Here is an 18,384-nt window from a genome sequence, read left to right on the forward strand (position 1 = left end):
TAAAGCAAACCACCAGTTCTAGTGCAGATGCTATGCAGATCCAGGCACTGGGAAAGACAGGTCACATGCGGAGACAGCTCCGTAAGTGACTCTTCACAGATGCAGAGGCACATGAAGGCTACAGGGGTGTTGGCACCTGAGCCACTATGCTCCTGAACTGGGGCTGGCAGATTCAAGAGGCAAAGATGCCCTGCCATCATATTCTTCGTATTCCCCAGCCATGCCAATAGGGTGGCTGCTTCTGCTTGGTCTGAATTAGGTTTCTTTGGTCAGGTTCCTAAGAGCACATGAGAGGCTGTGAACACCCCAGTGAAGATGATGAGTCAGGGAGCAGAGGTCTTAGGAGTTGAAGGCCAGGGAACTCAAGGCTTCAACTGGCATAGTGGCCCATGCCTGAATAATTTGTGGACTCTGGGGGCTTAGCTTTGTAGGGCTTTGGGAAGGGCAACTATGAGTGGGTGGGATAAATTCTCAGTGTCCCTGGCTAAAGGGTGACACAACTCAGACTTGATAGTTCTGTAAAACTGTTTCTTCCAAAGCTTGCGAGGATGTTGGTTTGGGGAAGAAAGCCAGCCAGCCCAGAGAATCCCGGGAGCCTGACAGGCCTTTTTCTCTGCGATTCTTTCTCGCAGGCAGCCCGAGGCAGCCTGTCTCTTTGTTAACAGAGTGACAGCAATGTGACACCATGGAAATAATTACTAACAAATCACGGTGCTGACTGCAAACAGCTCTCTGTCTTCAGAGGCATGTCAGGGTGCATTAGAGCAGGACTGGAGGAGCGGTGCATGTGGGGGCTGAGGCACAGCCTGCACTCAAACACTCTCTTCTTCCCCCACCCTGACCCCTTCCTGCGATATCTGACTTTCTTGCTCTTGGCCTTTCCCGACTAGGTCAGCTAAGGGGCAAGCTGGACAAGTGGCATGTAGCTGGTTCGGCTTCCTCTGGGCAGGTAGCTAGGACTCCCATCTTTGCCAAGGAGCACCTAGGTAGTGATGAGAGCCAGGAGTTTTCCATTATGGGGCCCCTAAAAGGTGGAAGGATGCTCTATTTTTCTGATTTACTCTCTGCCATTAGTTTGGGGTTTTGGGGTTACAGAACATTTGCTTCAACTGGACCCAGATTGTGGAGGGAGCCTTGCATCTGTGTTGGCTCAGCTCTGGTTTCTTCTTCAATTGCCGTAGTCAATTTTTGGTAAGTCGACTTTGTCCATTCCCTCTTGGTTAGCAGAGTGATTGCTCTGACTGTCAGGACTGTAAATAATGTTCCTGGTGTATGTGGCTGGAGGCAGCGCATGGGGTGGGGAAAGGAATGGAAGGAGGAGCAGCATTCTGGCTCCCTCGCTCACCCCCTCCCCTCTCATACAATATTTATCCAGGGATGGGAGTCAGATGCAGCGACCTCAGGGGTCACCCAGTTAAATAGCTTCTGAACCTCCCTGCATTCTAATTGCTGCAGTTGTCCTTTGCTCTGGAGACTTCTCCTCCCCATTGTCTGCTGAGGCACACACTAATGGCTGTCCTCCCTGGCCCTGCTGGGAGGCACGGTGGAGGGGGGTGGAGAAGAGAGCTCATTGCTACCTTCCTTTCCCCAGGGATAAAGGAATCTAGGGCCTATTAACAAGTGGCTTTAGCTAGGATGAGCACAGTCCCTTGCCTTCCCGGCCCCCTCCCTAAACCTAGCTGGAGAAGGAGACCCACACAGTAGGCTTGGTTGATGGGGCCAAGGGGCTTTACCCATTCTCAGTCCTATAACCAGAATCATGGGACTAGTGATTCCTCTACAGGCTACAGGAAGCCAGGGGACAGACCCTTGAATGCTCAGCTGATGAACGTCATCCTGTGTTCCCATGGTCCCACACGCAGGGTTTGGAAGCTTCTAATGAGTGATATTTCCTATTGAAATTTGTTGCATTTTTCCCAAAGATTGGCCAAATGCAAACGTCTGTTTGGTCCCTTGGAACTTGATTTAGATGATTGTTCGTGGTAGCAGATGTGTCCCATTCATTGATTTAAGAGTGGCATGAGCTATACATCTTCACGAGGACCTTTGAGTAAATATCAGTTACCCTCCACTGCAGCTCTTCTCTCCCAAGGAATCCTGTTGGAAATTGCCATTGAAGGTGCTGACCCCATTATATCCCGGAAGTGCTGGCATTCCGGTAGTAGCCTGAAGTCAGCACCTGTTGAGAGCTGCTCTGGGCCCTGTAAGTACTGTGCTGGGGACTATGGGGACTGCCAAGTGATCAGGACAGAAAGACCAGCACACATATACCTAATTATAGGGTAAGTAAGGTAGAGTATGAAAACACTACAATGAAGGCACAGAACAAATGCTGTGAGAATCCAGAGGAGCACGGTAGAGAGATGGAATGGTAGTATTTTTTTTAGTACTAAACTTTTTTTTCTTTTGAACATAATTTTAAAGCCCAATGTGAATCTGGTTGAAGATGGGGAAAAGCCCTGCCAATTCTTCCTCTCCCATTCTTCCTCCTTTTTCCCCAGTCCATGAAGTAGCCTGATGTTCCTCCTTAGAACCCTAGAACTCCATGGAGCACACTTTAAAGATCACTAGCCTATTCTAATGCGTGCCCAGAAGTCTTACTCTGTATAGGACAAGTGCTTATACCTCTTGAAGGTGTCAGGGGAGCTGGAATCAGGGCAGAGGAGACCAGCTAGAAGGTTAAGGGTACAACTGTGTCTTGAGTACCTATGTGAGAGCGGAGGTCAGACTGCAACCCAGATCCTGAACGCTAGGAGGATGCCTCTCTGCGGAGCCTCCAGAGGGCATCGTAGGCCACACAACGGCAGTTAAGACATAGGGTCAAGATGGCCACAGGCCAGGGGAAGACTGTAGTGGGATGAGCGAGTTATCTTGGAGACAGCTCAATCTGCTAAGGAGCTCCTGGTTTCCCTGGCCAAAAAGAGAATAGCTCATTAGCTGAGGCACTGACCAAAGTGTCTTGGAAACCTCCCATCACTTGCTCAGCCTGCTCTCCATACCCACTCCCTACTGGGGCTTCTGCCATTCCATCTGGGAAAGAGGGCTCTGGCCAGGCCCTGGTGGCAGCTCCAGCACTTCTACAGTCATGACAGGTGGGGCACTGTGCCTTTCCCTGATGAGTTGCCATGGAAAGGACACCGGAGAGGCACTTGTCCTATTGTTTCTCTAGAGAGGGGCTGGGGAGGTACAAGTTATAGAATTTTAAGGACCATTTGTGGCACTGGGGAGGTGTTTGTCATACGGTTCCACAGCGTGTTTGTGGCACTTGTATGCTTCATGTGGTCTCCATAGGGAAGAAATGAGAGATAGTTGGCAGATAGGCTAAAGAGCCATGGAGCAGGGAGGCACTATGTGCTTATACAGTGCCTTTTGGAGACTTTGAGCAACTTTGGCGCTAGGGATTTGAAGCTGGTTTTCCTTGGGAACACCAGCAGCCTGGACCACGGAGCATCCCTCTGCACTGCCTGTGTTTTGGTTTCTGCTGGGAACTCTACAGAGCAGCATGTCTGGGAACACTTCCAGCTGTGCCGCCAGACCCAGACGCAGGTGACGGCCTTTCGTCTGTACTATAGGGAAACCAAGAGGAAATTAAATGTCATTTGCCCCCTGCACAGCAGGTCGCTGCCAGATCAGACACTCCTGCTCAGGGCTGTGCAGAGGGCACCCGTGGGAGGGCTTATGCCTGCAGCCATGTCCTGTGAGCTGTGGAGACTCCCAGGTGATGGCCTGGCTCATTCCCAGGGCTTTCTCTGCCCGGCTGGGTTCACCCTGGCCTGGAGCCCAGCCCAGTGCTACATGGCAGCTGTGGCCCGTGCCAGGCCAGAGGTGCGTGTGTACCAGTAGGGGGAAGTGGAGGGGAAGGGCAGAGCCTGGGAGTAGAGGACACACAGGAGACAGTGAGGTGATCAGCCCTTCCTCAAAGAAGCTGTGTGGCATTGTGGAAAGAACAGGGCTTTTAGAATGAAGAGATCTAGTTTCAATTCCTGGCTTTACTGCTTTCTAGTTGTAGGGTCCTAGGAAAGTCACATTCCCACTCTCATCCTCCATTCCTTTATCTGTAAAATAATAAGGAGCTCTGGCTCCTGACATCTGTGGGGAAATGTAGCTTCCTGTTAGGACTGGTGCCAGAGTTTCTCACCCCACCTCGCCTGGGTCTGGAAGCATGGCCTGTAACCCCTTGCCGTGGGGCCTCACTGTGAAGTGAGTGAGCTGAAGTTGGTTGAGGTGGGGTGGGTGGTAAGTCTGGCCAGGAAGGCACAGCTGGTCATCTCTCCCTGCCTCAGGCCTTTCCTTCTTATCTTAGTCCTCTCAACAAGGCATCCCAAGGCCTTGATGAGTTGCATAAGGATAACGATGGCAAGACAAAGTGAGAGGCTTGCTGAGGTCACCCAGCCTCACCTTGGGGCTCAGCCAGCTCCCTCCAGCCTCATGCTTGCACTCTCCTCCCTGTTTGAGAGGACAGCGGGGCTTGCCCCACCCCTTTCTGCCCTTGAAGTCCTGGTGGTAGGCCGTAGTTCTCAGCTCCGCCATGACATTTATTAACAGGGCTTTGGGAAAATATGTTTTAATACTGCCAGAGTTCTCCCTAGAAAACCCCCCAGCCCCCAGCTCACCCCCATCTGAAGCCTGGCTGTTGGTGGTGAAATTCATTAGTGTTCTCTGACAGGCAGTGGCGACAGAGGCGCTCGCTGTCGGCTTCCCGCTCCCTCGCTCTCGTGCTCCTGCTTCACGCACACTGATATTTAAAGCTGATGGGCTGCTTATAGACTTCTTGCACCATGACAAGTTTGGGGAGGGGGTTGGGGAGGAAGAGACAGACAAGGAGCCAGCTGTCATGCTGGTATTTCAAACAGTACTCTCTCCTGACCCTTTGCAGGCTCCAGCAAGTGTATCATCTTTCTGAAGCCTGTGGTTGGAATTGTAACCTGCAGCCGTCCCAGAGGAAGGGGGCAAGTGTGGGGGCAAAGTGGGCTGATAAGTCAGCAGTGCATTCCCCCCAGGGCTGTGGGCAGGCAGAGGAGAATGGAGGGACCGCATGTGTGCACGCACGCACGCTTGCTTGAGCCTGGGGAATTGCAGCTGAGTCTCTGAGTGCCCTCAACATTGCCCTCCCCCGGCAGAAGTGAGATGGCCACTTCTCAGTAGTCACTCCTGCAGTGCATTCTGCGTCTGCTATGGTTATCTTCTGAGTGGGCCTGGAAGCTCTCTCAAGAGAGAAATCAGGCTCCATTAGCCTCTGTGTGAGGGTCCTGGGTCTCAGTGATACTCCTGAATATAAAGTGGTCGGTTGAGGTAGAAAGCTCTCTCATTTTGTGTCTGGCCTGGGGTCTTGGCTTTTGTTCCTTGGTATTTGTGTGCTGATTCTTTGGATTTGGAGAATGAGTCCCAAGGTGCTTCCTCTATTCATAACTCCTTCCCTCAGCCCAAGCTTCTTGGAATTCGTTTTGCAGCTGTGGAGTGGTTCTAGAACTTTCCCTTTTCCTGTCACCCCTAGCAAGCCTTCTCCAGTATCCTTTTCCTGACCAAGGCACTGTCTTGTCAATGCAGGTGGCCTGGAAGCATCTCCAAAGGCCATTACAGGTTTGGTCTCAATCGATCTCCTTATAGCCAGAATCCCTTCTATGAGGCCTTATTTGTAAAGCATGTTACCCTTGGTTGGCTCCTTTAACCCTCACAGAGCAGGGCCTGGAGGTAAGTCACTTACCCCAGGACACACAGTCATTTGACCAAGCTATCTTAGTGTAGTGGAGCCGTGGTACTGGACAGGGGTTGAACTGCATGCCCCACCATCAGGGGACTTTGATGGAGAGAATGAGTCCCAAGGTGCCTTCTCCATCTGTAACTCCAGGTCCTGCAGTAGGCAAGGTCACTGGGGAAAAGGCCAGGCTCCTCTCCTCCTTGCTCTTCTGCCTTGTCAGTGCCATCAGTGCTGCCATTGGCATCCTCAGTTTCAGGCGCAGCAGTGTGGGACTCTCTGTCTGAGGGGTTATTCATAAAACAACCTGGACATCTTCTGTTGGAGGTGGAGCCAACCTTTTTTCTGTGTAGGCTGAAGTGTATTCTTGAACTGTCAAGAACCAGCTTTGATGTGATCTGCTCCTATAGTCTCCCCAGCCCTCCCCAGCACTCTATCCTGTAGGCTTCTAGCAGGGGTTTATGGCCAACCAAGGGTAACATGCTTTACAAATAAGGCCTCATAGAAGGGATTCTGGCTTTAAGGAGATCGATTGAGACCAAACCTGCAATGGCCTTTGAGGATGCTTCCAGGACACCTGGGCAGTGCTTTTCTCTTCCTGTTTTTGCTGATTCCTATCCCGGCTAAAGGCACTGAGTGCTATGCCTGCCATGCTGTGTCTTCTGACATGGTAGATCTTGCAGGTGAGATAGATACTAACCAGCTTTGATAAGTAGGAGGCTCATGCATTAATTTTTTATACATCAGTAGCGGCCAAGTGAGTGAATTCAATTATGAGTCTGCCTTCTCTCTGCCCTCCTCCACTCAATGTGGTAGTTCAGAGCTGAGACTAAGGAACCTGTTGAAATGAGAAACCCCTATTTCCTAGGTTGACCCCCTCACTAATTCGGGTTAAATTGCTATGCTGTTGCAGTGGTGACACATTGTGTCTGCCTCTGTTTGTATAAGAGGATGCAGTGGGGGAGGAAGGACCAATTTGTGCAGAGATAAAAGGTGTCACGGGCAGATAACTAACGTCCCAGCCTCGTGCCTGCTCTCATTGTTGCTCAATTTGCTCCGTGTGTAAGCTCAGCCTTCCCCTCTTTCTTCCTTCCCTCCCCTTGGTCATATTTTACCTCGATGCCACAGTGTAATGATGCCCTGCGTAGTGGGGGAGGAGATAGGCACCTCTGGCTGACAGCTCTTCCTGATAACCAAATTCCAGCCCATCCATCACTAGCTACTCTCCTCAACTTGAGGAAAAGTGATCGTGGAAGGCGGGCTGTTTATCACCCAGGGTCTGTTTATCTCCTCTGGGTGGGGGAACGGAAACAGGAGAGACAAAGAGCTGTGTCCCCAGCTAAGTGCTGCCTCGGCTGGAGTAGCCTGAACGTTCTGGATACAGACTCACATTGTGCTGCCCATGGAGGCTCTGACTAGATAGGACTCCCTGACTGGGATCCAGTGGGAATGGGCCCTTTCCTGAGGCTCAAGACTTGGAGAGAAGCATAGGAAATCGTGGCAGTTATGAGCTGCAGGGCCACTAGGGACAGCATTCTTTGAGAGTGTATTGGAATGAGCAAGTGTGGCAACTCTGCATGGAAGCAAGCCCACCCACCCCTCACAGGTGTCCCTGTGGCAAGATCTTCCAACTGGCTGGTTGGTTGGCTTCTACTGACCCGCTCCTCCCCAAGCCTGGGCCTTCTGTGCCTACGTGGTCCCATGATGACTTTGAAGAAGACAGAGCCTCTCCACACTCCCCCATTTCTGCGTATCGCATGGAATACAGTAGTTTGCTCCTGCAGGCGAACAGTATGTGCCTGTCCTGGAGCTGGTGGGCACCAGGACTGCCAGCCCACATCACTCCAAGATCCAGGTCCCACAGCCTTTCTTGAAAGGGAGAAAGGAGCCAAGGAGGCCTCCAGAGTCTGCTGGTCTCCCTCCTCTTCAAAGGTTTGAGTCTGCTAAAAGTGAGAATGACATGCATCTCCCTGAGTTGGGTCTGCCCCTAAGTCTTAAAGAGATGAAAGCATGGAAGGCAGAGTGTCCATCGCCTTTTCCAGTATGGTGCCTGCTCTTTTGCTGGTCCTGGCTGTTGGCCTGTCTGCCAGTCTGTCCAGCAGACCTCCATGGATGTGCAGCTTTCCTTGCCTCAGCCTAGCAGCTCTCCCTGACGTCTGCCTCACCTAATCTTCAGAGCTGAGCTCTGGCTCACAATGGCTTCACCGTGGCCATACCCATTAGCGAGGGGGGTGTTCCCCTAATGAGCTACTACCCTGCCTTGGCTGGCGCCGGGCTAGCCACACCTGTTTGCCATCAGGGCTGTCTCGGCCCAGCCATTGTGGCTCAGTTGCAGGTGGTAGGGCTGAATGAGGAGTGGGGTGGGGAAGGCTGGCTCCTTTTGCTTTGTGCTGTGTGCTTATGGGGGTGAGGGGCAGTTTCTTACACTCCTATTTCCTCTATATTGTTCTCTTCTTTCTAAGCAGGGGGAATGCTCTTTGCTTTCTTTTCTGTTATTCAAAAGGAGTAATAAAGGAACTTGAGTATCTCATCTCTTCTCATTTTCCCTGGATGGAGGAGAGAGGAGCCGGTTAGGGTCTGAGGGTAGGGCTTGTTAATCTTTTCAGGTGACCCTGAGGGGCCAGTGTGGTAAGGATCATATGATAAATGCCAAGGGTGGACCCCCTTTCTAGCCTTAGACCCGTAGTCTTTGGAAAGCAATCATGTCCCTTGGTTTAGAGCCCACAGGCAGGACTGGGGGACCCTTCCTTAAAGGGGCCTCTTGCATTCATGAAGCTGAAGGAAGTTTTGATTTGGTTGAAAAAAATCTCATTCCTTTTTATGGCCTGGACATAATTGGCTCTTTTCTATTGGCCATCAGTGATGTCATTCCGGCCCTCATAAAGAAGGGGAAATCACACCTGTGGACTCGGTGCATAAAATTTCATTGGGCAACGGTAATAAGCATGACCAGATGATGTTTGGGCAGTTGGGGAGCTTTGTGCCCAGTGAATCCAGCTGCATGGAGACCTGGGCACCATAAACCTGCCTGCACGTTTGTGCCCGCAGGCTAGTCCAGGGCCCACTGCCAGTGGCTCTTTTCTTGGGATCACGATCTGGTAGGAATGTACAGCATTCAGACCCTTTGTGCCTGGGGAACCTTTTTTTTTCCTGAGAAATTGGTGGAACCATGTACCCACTGATACCCACTGACCTTAGGCTCCTAAGAACCTTGAACCCAGGTGTGACCTTGAGCAGTGACCACTATGCTACCTGCTTCTCTAAGGCCCAGGCTTTGCCTTCCCAGGGACTGTAAAGAGCCCTGAGTGTATCTATACAGCTTATGCCTGTGCAGTCAGAAGCTTTAGGTTCCGTTTCTAGTACTACCCTTGGCTTGTTGTATGATTGAGCAAATCCTTTTCTTCTCTGAGCCTCAGTTTCCTCTTTTGTGTAAGGGATGATGACCACTCTAACCCACCTTCCTCACAGATTTCCTGTCTTGATCCTCTCTAAGCTGGGGTAAGGTGTGTGATAGAGATGTGTAACTGTCTTCCCATGAGGCACTTGCAAGCTCAAGTTCTGGCGTTTGGCCCTATGTCTCTCATGAAGATGGAGCTGGGCCCTGCTGCATTTGTACAGCTTGTGTCTTGGAGTCACAGGGCTAGGATGACCCAGAGGACTACTCAGCAACCTGAATGCCTGCGAGTGAGTCTACAAACTGCATGTGTACCTGCAAGCGACTAGAGTCCCTGAGTGAGAATTATACTGCCTAACCCCCATGTGCGTCAGTCAGACATGGGATTCAGAATGGCACTCAGGACTGCTGCTGAACCATATCTCAGGCTGAGTATCCAACCTGACTGTCTGGTCTGTCCTCAGTGTGGCCCCTCTGGGATAGGTCCTCCTCTGAGAAGAATAGGCATCATCCTACTGACCTAGACCCTTCCTAGACAGTGGAAATGCCTACAGCTATGTCTACCCTTAAAATTCTGCTAAAGAGAGAGCCTGTCTCTCTCCCAGGGCTAACCAGAGCCACAAGGACTCCTGGCCTGTGTCAACTAAAAGAATCAGAGAGTGCTGCAATTGGCTAGGGGAGAATAAGATCGAGGCTCCCTGCCTTTTGCTGGCCAGTCCCCCTGGCTTATTCCTTTATAGATTCTGCTGCTTCTGGTGGCCCCCTTCACTCATAGACCTTAATGTGATTTTTCTAAAATAGCTGAGTTCAGTAAGCATTTTCACAAATACCAAGGATAAGGAACATGAAAGAAAGATCGAAGGAAATAGAATTATTGTCAGATTACAGTTCTGCTTCTTAGGCAACCACATTCTAGCTCCTAAGGCTACCTTTCATCCTTAAAAACCTTGCCTCATTTCCTCATGTTCTTGGTCCTTCATCCCACATGGGCACATCTATCTGGATACCCCTTCATCATGTTGGCCTCAGCCAGAATTTCCCTTCCAGGAAACTGACCAGTTGTAGTTAATGTCACTGTGCCACTTGGATGTTTGAGAGTAACCTGTTCTTCAGGTGAGATATCTTGGGTCTTATAAAAGTAAATCCTTACTATACACTGCCTGAAACAAAGGGATCAATTTTCTATTACTATCTGTCAAATATTTGAAGGGTAATGGAGGGAAGGCTGGACTGCCTTGAACTTTCTGGAGTGGAATCAGTCATCTCAACTGGATTCTTGTAGCCAAACTTTCTAGAAAAGGATTTTGCACTTGTAATCTCCACTGTCTTATCTCTCACTCTTTCCACACTTTGCAGGTTGCCTTCTGCCTCCCACACTCAGTCCACTGGTGCCCCTTTCGCCAAGATTACTTGTGACCTCCTCGTTACTAAATCCATTGGGTTTTTCTCAGCTGTCATCTTGCTTGACCACTCTATGGCTGTTGACACTAATGACTTACATTTCAAACTCAAAAATCAGTTCTATATGTTCCAGAAAGGGGAAGCACGCTTTTATCACAGTTTAGGTTGACCACAGGTAATATGAAGTGGGGTCAAAAGAGCATGTCTGATCTGAGGTGTCTAATACCCTGAGAAAGGTCTAGGGCCCTGCCCTTTGGGAGTGGGGATAGGTTGGATAAGTCCTGACTCATGGCATATTGTCTCCTGAGGAACTCTTGAAGTTGATAAGGATATGTGACTTGGAGAAGGGAACTCTGATGGAAGCTTTCTGGACTCTCAGATCTTGGAAGGGTTCTGTGAGGAAAAATTGGAAGTATTGTTCTCTATATTTTCTAAAGACATACTTTGGACCCTTGGGTAGAAGTTACAGGGAGACAGACTAGTGTTTAAGGAAGGATGTTCTAAGAATCGAGTCCAAAATTAGATCTGGCCGCTTCATGAAGTGAGGTCCTTGTGTGTGATGATGGTCTGATGGAGGTAACCTGGTTTCATTTTAGCTCAATAAAACTTGCAAGGCATTAGCCTGGGCCCTCTGCTCACCTCGCTCTATTCTGTTCCCCGGGTGATCTTATTTACTCTCCTGGCTTTAATTTTACTTATGTTAATGATTACATTAATAATTATATTAATGATTTGGCAATCCATAGTCTTATTCCAGACCTCTCTTCAAAACTAGATATCCAGTTGCCTCTGAGGCACCATTCCACTGCCACATATCTCCTAGGCGCCTCAAACTAGGCACCTCAAACTCAGCAGACATCGAGTGCTTATTGCGTATCAAGCATATATCTAAAACTGCATTCCCAAACTCATGCTTCCTTCTAGTGGCGTACTAAAGATGGGGCAGGGGAGCAGTTCTCCCACAGTTTGGGCAGAAAGTGGGTATGCTACAGGTAGAGCATTTAAAAACAATAATAAAATTGACCAAATGCTGGCTTGCTCCAGATGTCACATAGGCTCTCCATGCCACTGCTTACTTCTTTGGATCCATCTTAGTGAGTAGCACGAAGCTAGCCAAGCAGAGGTCTACTGCTTTCTCACTGGGTCCCACATTTCATTTAGTCACCGGGGCCTCCTTTACATCTTAATGTCTGTTTCTTGATCACCATCTTTTCCACTACTGTTTCTCTCTCCTGGCTTCTACCCTGCTCTTTTAGTCTATTATTTTTGCTGCCTCCAGAACAGTCTTGGTAAATCACAACTCATCAGAGGCTCTCCATTGCCTGTGGCAAAGCTCTTCTCTTAGGAATAAGACTATGATCTTTCCTGGCTGATATTTCCAGTATTGTCTTCCTCCATCCTTGCATATGCCCCCATACTCCAACTTAAGGCTGTTTTTGTCTTTCTTTCATTGCCCATACCTCTGAACAAACTGAGCCCTTTACAGACAAGAGTTACATCTTACTTTTTGACTCCTAAGTTCCTGACCCTCGTTAAGCATCAATGCATGTTTGTTTGAATGGATTTGTCTGAGTAAAACCATCACCAGCTAGAGGGGGAGATAGTTGGTAAATTCTAATTTAAAGAAAAAAACAAGAACAGACCCTTGATTTGAATTCTGACCTCTTCTTATCCTTCTACCTGGCCTCTTCTCTATCTGAAACAAACCTGTAGCCAGAGGCTTAAATGTGAGCTGAAACCCCTGCTCATCTATCTCTAAATCATATACTCTGCCTTTCTCTCCTCCTGTCTTGTCTGTCTGCCTCTCTTCTGTAACAAAATAACAAACCAGTGCATAGAAAGAACATACGCTTTGGAGTCAGACAGAACTGGGTTCAGTTCTTGGCACTGTCATGTTTTAGCTGTGGGACCTTGGGTAACCTCTCTAAATCTCATTTTCTCGTCTGTAAAATGTAGACAACAGTACCTGTGTCTCAGCATTGCTTTGAAGATTAAATATGAAAATATAAGGTGCTTGGCATACTGTGAGCCATTAGGAAATAGTGGCCTGCTGCTATTATTTTGGAAAGAGTTTTTGGGCTCTCACACTTGGATCTGAGGGCTAGAGCTGGAGCCCAGTGTCCATGGTGCTGGAGGTGGGGGTCCCTTTCTTTGGTGGGGTGGGACCCATGGCTAATGGGTTGACCTTTTGAGGTCTGTTTGTCTTGTATGCTCTGTTGGACTTCCCATCTTAAGACTTCATACCTGGGACATGGATGCGCCCAACTTGTTCTCTCTTCCCTTTTTTTTGTAGGCTCCCAGGCCAGTGCCAGTACTTGGGCTTGCCAGTGGCGGATTACTTCAAGCAGTGGATTAATCTGAAAAAGGTACTGTGTCTGAGCCCCAACTGGGTGCTTCCCCTGGTGCTCTTGTGCCTTAGAGCTCCCGTCCTTTGCTTTCTTTTCTTATATCTGTTCTCCCTCTTTTTCTTTTTGTTCTTCTCTTTTCTTAACCTCATCCTTTTCCTTAGCTAATATGCACTGAAATGTGGTTATTTCTGACAGTGGAGAGCTGCTTGGGGACCCGGCTGCTGGGCAGATTATGACACTGCCCTAGTTGGTGTCCCCCAGACATGCAGAGAAGTCCCAGCTAAGGAGATTTTTGGGGGCTCTTGCTCAGAGCTGAATCTGTGGGCAGAGCTGGCTTGTCTCTAGGAGAGACATGGCACTAGCTGAGCCTCTGGGAAAGTATTCTCCTTTGTTATCACCATGAATGTGGCCTCTGACCCTCCTAACTGGCCCTGATATATCACTCTGGTTGGGAGGCAGAGTACATTTAAGTTGGCTTTGTTCCTGCCTTGCTCCTGGAGAGCCTGGCTCATGTGAGGAAGAGCCATGGAAACTAGAGTCCAATTCCCTCTGGACATGAGGGCGGAGACTGGAACTTATGTAGCATCAAGCACCTGGGGAGTTGGCGCTCAGGCTACAGACTGGCAAGGACCCTGTGTGGCTACAATAGTGAGCCCTGGCAGAGAATGAATCACTTAGAAAACTGTACTTTCCTAGCAGAGCATCCCTGCTCTAGAGGGATCCTTGCTCCAGGAGGCCCAGTCCACTAGGGAGACTCACCCCCATAAATCATTCTGACCTAAGGGCAGCAGTCCTGGAACAGCCTCAGGAACCTCATGCTACCAGTCAGAGGAAGCTCAGAGAAAGGAGAACACACCAGGGGTCAAGGTAGTGGCTCCCAGGGGGCTTAGAGAAGAGAGAGGTCAAGGGGGGTGAGGCTAGGTATGGCGAGGATTTGAGTCTTGACCTGGGCATTCAAGGAAGGTGGGATATGGATAGGAGGAGGAGAGAATGCTTTCTTGGCAGGGAGGGCAGCATGCTTTTGGTGTGTGTGGGGGCTGGAGCTAAGCAAACGTGGAGGAGCAGTGGAAGAGAAAGCTTTATAAGTATTTGTGCCACACTGACAATGACCTTGGACTTAGTTCCATGCTTTGTGGCATCATTTGTGAAGTCCTTTGCTTTCCACTGGTGGACAGGTGCTTTGCACTTGGCTTGTTTGCAGTTTGACTCCTACCCCCTTCTCCTGCTGATCTCCCATGAAACTGGGCAACTGCTGCTTACTACTCCTCTTGTGCTGAAAAAGCTAGGCACTCCCCTAGCTTTGGGCCTTGCCCTATGGCTTGTCTTCTGTCTGAAATGTCCCTCAGTCATCTTCATCAGACATATTCCCTGCCCTGGAAGATTTACCTCAGGTATCACTTCTGCTGAGAAGCCCAGCTCAGTCTCTTGCCTTGAGGTTCCTTGGCACTTGGGAAATCACTTATCTCAGTTGAAACTGAATCCATGTGTATTTCCTTCCAGACATGGCCATCTGGATCACAGAGATGAAGTCTGGTTCCTCTCTGTGTCTCCAGTGGCTAGGCCAGGGCTTGTTGTAGAGTATGTGCTCAGTGAGTAATTACTGGCTGACGGATTCATCTTTGAGAACTAGTTCCATAGAGGTACCCCAAGGTAGAGCTAGGCATGTGGGTGGAGCTAGGCATGTGGTGGGGCTAGGCATGGACCCCTGGAATATAGCATACCGGCTGTCAGAGCACATCTGAGGCTGCTTGCTGGCCTCAGCAAATGCAATGTGAAGGCCCGGCCAGGCGAGGCAGGCGCTGACCATGAACAATTACCCTGTGAAGTTCACTAGACTTTTTGGTGTATGGATAGCTCCCTGCCTCCAGGTTCCTTGGCAGAAAGGCAGGAAAGCAGCCGACCCGTGTGGTAACATTGTTGCTCAGGGCCACCTTGGTGCTGCTGGCCCAAAGGGTGGGGGTAGAGGCAGGCTGCCTAGAGTCTGTTCAGTTTGGTTCCCCTGCAGACTGTGCTGACCTGAAGAGGAAGGGAATAGGTACAAGGCGAAACTGAGGACTCTGTTCCTGTTTGGCCTTGTGATTTCCTCATGTGAGGTAAGTTGAGCAAGTCTGGGAGACATAAGGGGTCTAACCCCTTCCTCTCTGCACTCCAGCCACTTTGTATTGCAAGTGTGCTTAAAGGCCCAACAGGAGAGATGGCTTAACTCTGGACTTTAGCTCAGTCCTTACCAACAGCCATTCAGGACATAGAGGCTGCTGAGTCTGGAGGCCCAGGGGCATGGTAGTCTTTCTGACCTTTATGCTGTGTGACTTGGTGCAGGCTGCACTAAGATTCCTGCTTAAAAAGAGTAATGATAAAAGCAAAGCCAGAGAGGTCATTGCCAAGGTTGCAGGAATATCATGTAAGACTTACTCCATGCCTTGTGTCCCCTGTGTGACCCAGGCTCTGGTTCTCTACAGGGTCCTCTCCCGTCCTTGATCTTACTTTGTGTTTCCGCCTTCCCTTTCTTCTCTCCTCCTCCTCTGCTCCCCCAGCAGAGCATTACTCCTTGAGAAAGGTGGGGAAGGGCCTGGTCTGCTTGGTCACCTGAGACTTGCCTAGTGAGTGAGCAACTGGGCATGAATTCACCATGCCTGTTTCCTAAGACCTCTAATCTGAGAAGAGGCAAAATGTCTTTCACCTGCCCTTACTTCTCCAGAAATGGTGTGGGTTGCATCAGGAAATAGGAACTTTTCAATGGCCAAGTTTCCACATCTCCTGCTGCCACCTACTTCCCCTGTAGCAGAGTGGAGCAGGCCCGTGTTTGCTGACATTTGGAATGTCATCGAATGATCTTACATTCTTATTGAGCTGTCATCTTAGAGAGGACTTGGGGCCCTGCTCCCAGCTCCCTCCAGGAGATCAGAGCTGTCACTGAGGGGCCTGAAGAATACACACACACACACACACACACACACACACACACATATGCACATGCATAAATATACACATGTATGTGCATGTGAATGCATACACCCCAAGTGAGTATACTCCAAATTGCATGTCTGTATCCATACATGCATTCATGTATATGCACATATTCATATAAGCAGTCACCTGCAGAAATAATTGGAGGCATACCCAGACATGAAGGTGTTTATACATACATATTCATAAAGTATAAAGATACATGCACACAGGTAAACACACATATATATATATCTTCATCAATAAACGAATATATATATATATATCTTCATAAATAAACAAATATATATATATATATATATATATATATATTTTTTTTTTTTTTGAGACGGGATCTCACTCTGTCACCCAGGCTAGAATGCAGTAGTATAAACATGGCTCGCTGCAGCCTTGACCTCCCTGGCTCAGATGATCCTCCCACTTCAGCCTCCCGAGTAGCTGGGACTACAAGTGCCCACCATTATGCCCGGCTAATTTTTGTATTTTTTGTAGAGAAAGGGTTTTGCCATGTTGCCCAGGCTGGTCTCAAACTCCTGGGCTCAAGCAGTCCGCCCTCTTCAGCCTCCCAAAGTGCTAGGATTGCAGGCATTAGCCACTGTGCCTGGCCAATAAACAAATATTTTGAATGTCTTCTGTGTGCCAGGTACTGTGTGAGGGCCTGGGGATATAAGAAGGTGGATGTTGAATAAATAATTTTAGTTGCATTGAGTAACACGAAACAGTTCAGAGTCATGGATCATATAAGAAGGAATTAACTTAGTAGGGTGGGGTCAGAGAATAGTTCCCTGAGGAAGGATGTCTAAGCTGAGACCTGAAGAATAAGTTGAAATTGGCTAAGCACAATGTAGCATGTGGTGAGACCCTGAGGTGAGGAGAAGCCTGGCAGCTTCATGAAACTAGAATGTAAGTTCTAAGAGGAGAAAGAATTTGTGTCTTTTGTTCACTGCTCTACCCCCATCGCTCTGAATAGTTCCTGGCACACAGATGTTTAATCCTTATTTGTTGAGTGAATGAATGCCTAAAACATATTAAAGGTGGCAAAAGGAAAGTGGCATGAGATGAGGCTAGAAGGAAGTCAGGAGCCTATAGACCACACTTTGATTTTGACCTTGATGTTTAGGGTAAGAGGAAGCTGTTAAAGGTATTAAATATAAGAGGGGCATCATCTGATTTGCATTCTAAGAAAGTTCTCTCTGGCTGCAGTGTAGAGGGAGCTCAGAGCAGATACAGGAGACCAGTTGCTGGTTTTTCTTAATAGGGCTATGTTTGGCATTTTTGGGTGGGACAAATCATTGTGTGGGTGACATCGCTGAACTTGTAGCATCCCCAGCCCTTGTTGATTGAATACCAATAGTGCCCCTCTCCGAGTCATTGTGATAATAAAAAATATCACCCTGTATACATTTCTAGTGGCCTGGACAGGGGGGGAGTGGAGGAATACTGTCCTTGGTTGAGAACCACAGAATTAGGCTGTTTCTGTGGTCCAGGTGAAAGACGGTAATTACTTGGATTGAACTGATAGCAGTGGAAATGTAGAGAAATGGGCCAATTCCTGAGTATTAAATGGTATAGTCAGTTCTGCTGTAATGCAACATAGAGATTTCTGAAAATCACCATGCTACAGAAAGTCATGCAATAAAAATTCAGTTAGTGACACATAAAAGATAGGAATCTAATAAAAATGGTAGCATAGTTTTACACATTAAATGCTTAAGAAATACATAAATACCACAATAAATATGGTACTTTACTCTGTAAAACCCCAAAGTTTGCTTATAGAAATGGGCATGAGAAGGGTTGCAGCTTGTGAGTTATTATGAAGTAGTGGAAGAAGATCATCTGAAATCAGATGGAAAATTGTAACCAGATGAATGTGGTCCATAACATGTGGTGATCTAGGTGGCTGGTAGATGTTTCAGTTGTGTGCACGTATGTGTTTTATATATTCCTTCCCAGCCCTGTTCAGTGAGGTATAGTTTCCTGTGTTTATCTAGTGTTTCTTGTGAACAAAATTGCACATTAACAAATGCAAAATTTGTGTTACTATAAATTGTTCCCAATACATCAGTTGCATTGGACAAATTTGCTCTTTCAAAGAGTATTATAGTAGCACTGATTGTATAATAAATAGGAAATGGTGATTGGTTGTGAGGGTTGAGGATGAAGGAAGAGACCATGATGACCCCAGGATTTATGATTTGAGCAACTGAGTGAATTGGAATGAGTTGACTGAGATAATGGGAGAAGGAGAAGTTTCAGGATTGGAAAAGAAGATGAAGTCATTGTGGGGCATATGTGTTAAGATGCTTTTGAGACATTGAGGAGGCAGTTAAGTACATAGGTCTGGGGCTCAGGGGTGAAGCCTAGATAAGAGATACAGATTTGAAGACCAGACATGGTGGCTTATACCTGTAATCCCAGTGCTTTGGGAGGCTGAGGTGGGAGGATCACTTGAGGCCAGGAGCTCAAGACCAGCCTGAGTAACATTGTGAGACCTCATCTCTACAAAAAAATTTAAAAATTAGCCAGACTTGGTGATGTATGCTCATAGTCCTAGCTACTTGGGAGGCTGAGGCAGG

At 48.4% G+C, this 18,384-nt stretch overlaps 1 protein-coding gene across 14 annotated transcripts in view; it reads left to right on the top strand.

The window, feature by feature from the left end:
- Window positions 1-18,384, top strand: part of ERI3 (ERI1 exoribonuclease family member 3) — a 134,176-nt gene that overhangs the window by 57,491 nt on the left and 58,301 nt on the right. For all 14 annotated transcript variants that reach the window (XM_054490806.2, XM_054490817.2, XM_054490831.2 and 11 more), the window contains one exon: window positions 12,784-12,856. In XM_054490806.2, coding sequence (XP_054346781.1) covers window positions 12,784-12,856 — 73 coding nt within the window. The remainder of the gene's footprint in view (window positions 1-12,783; window positions 12,857-18,384) is intronic.

The sequence above is a fragment of the Pongo pygmaeus genome, chromosome 1 (assembly GCF_028885625.2).
Source record: "Pongo pygmaeus isolate AG05252 chromosome 1, NHGRI_mPonPyg2-v2.0_pri, whole genome shotgun sequence".
Lineage (NCBI taxonomy): Eukaryota > Metazoa > Chordata > Mammalia > Primates > Hominidae > Pongo > Pongo pygmaeus.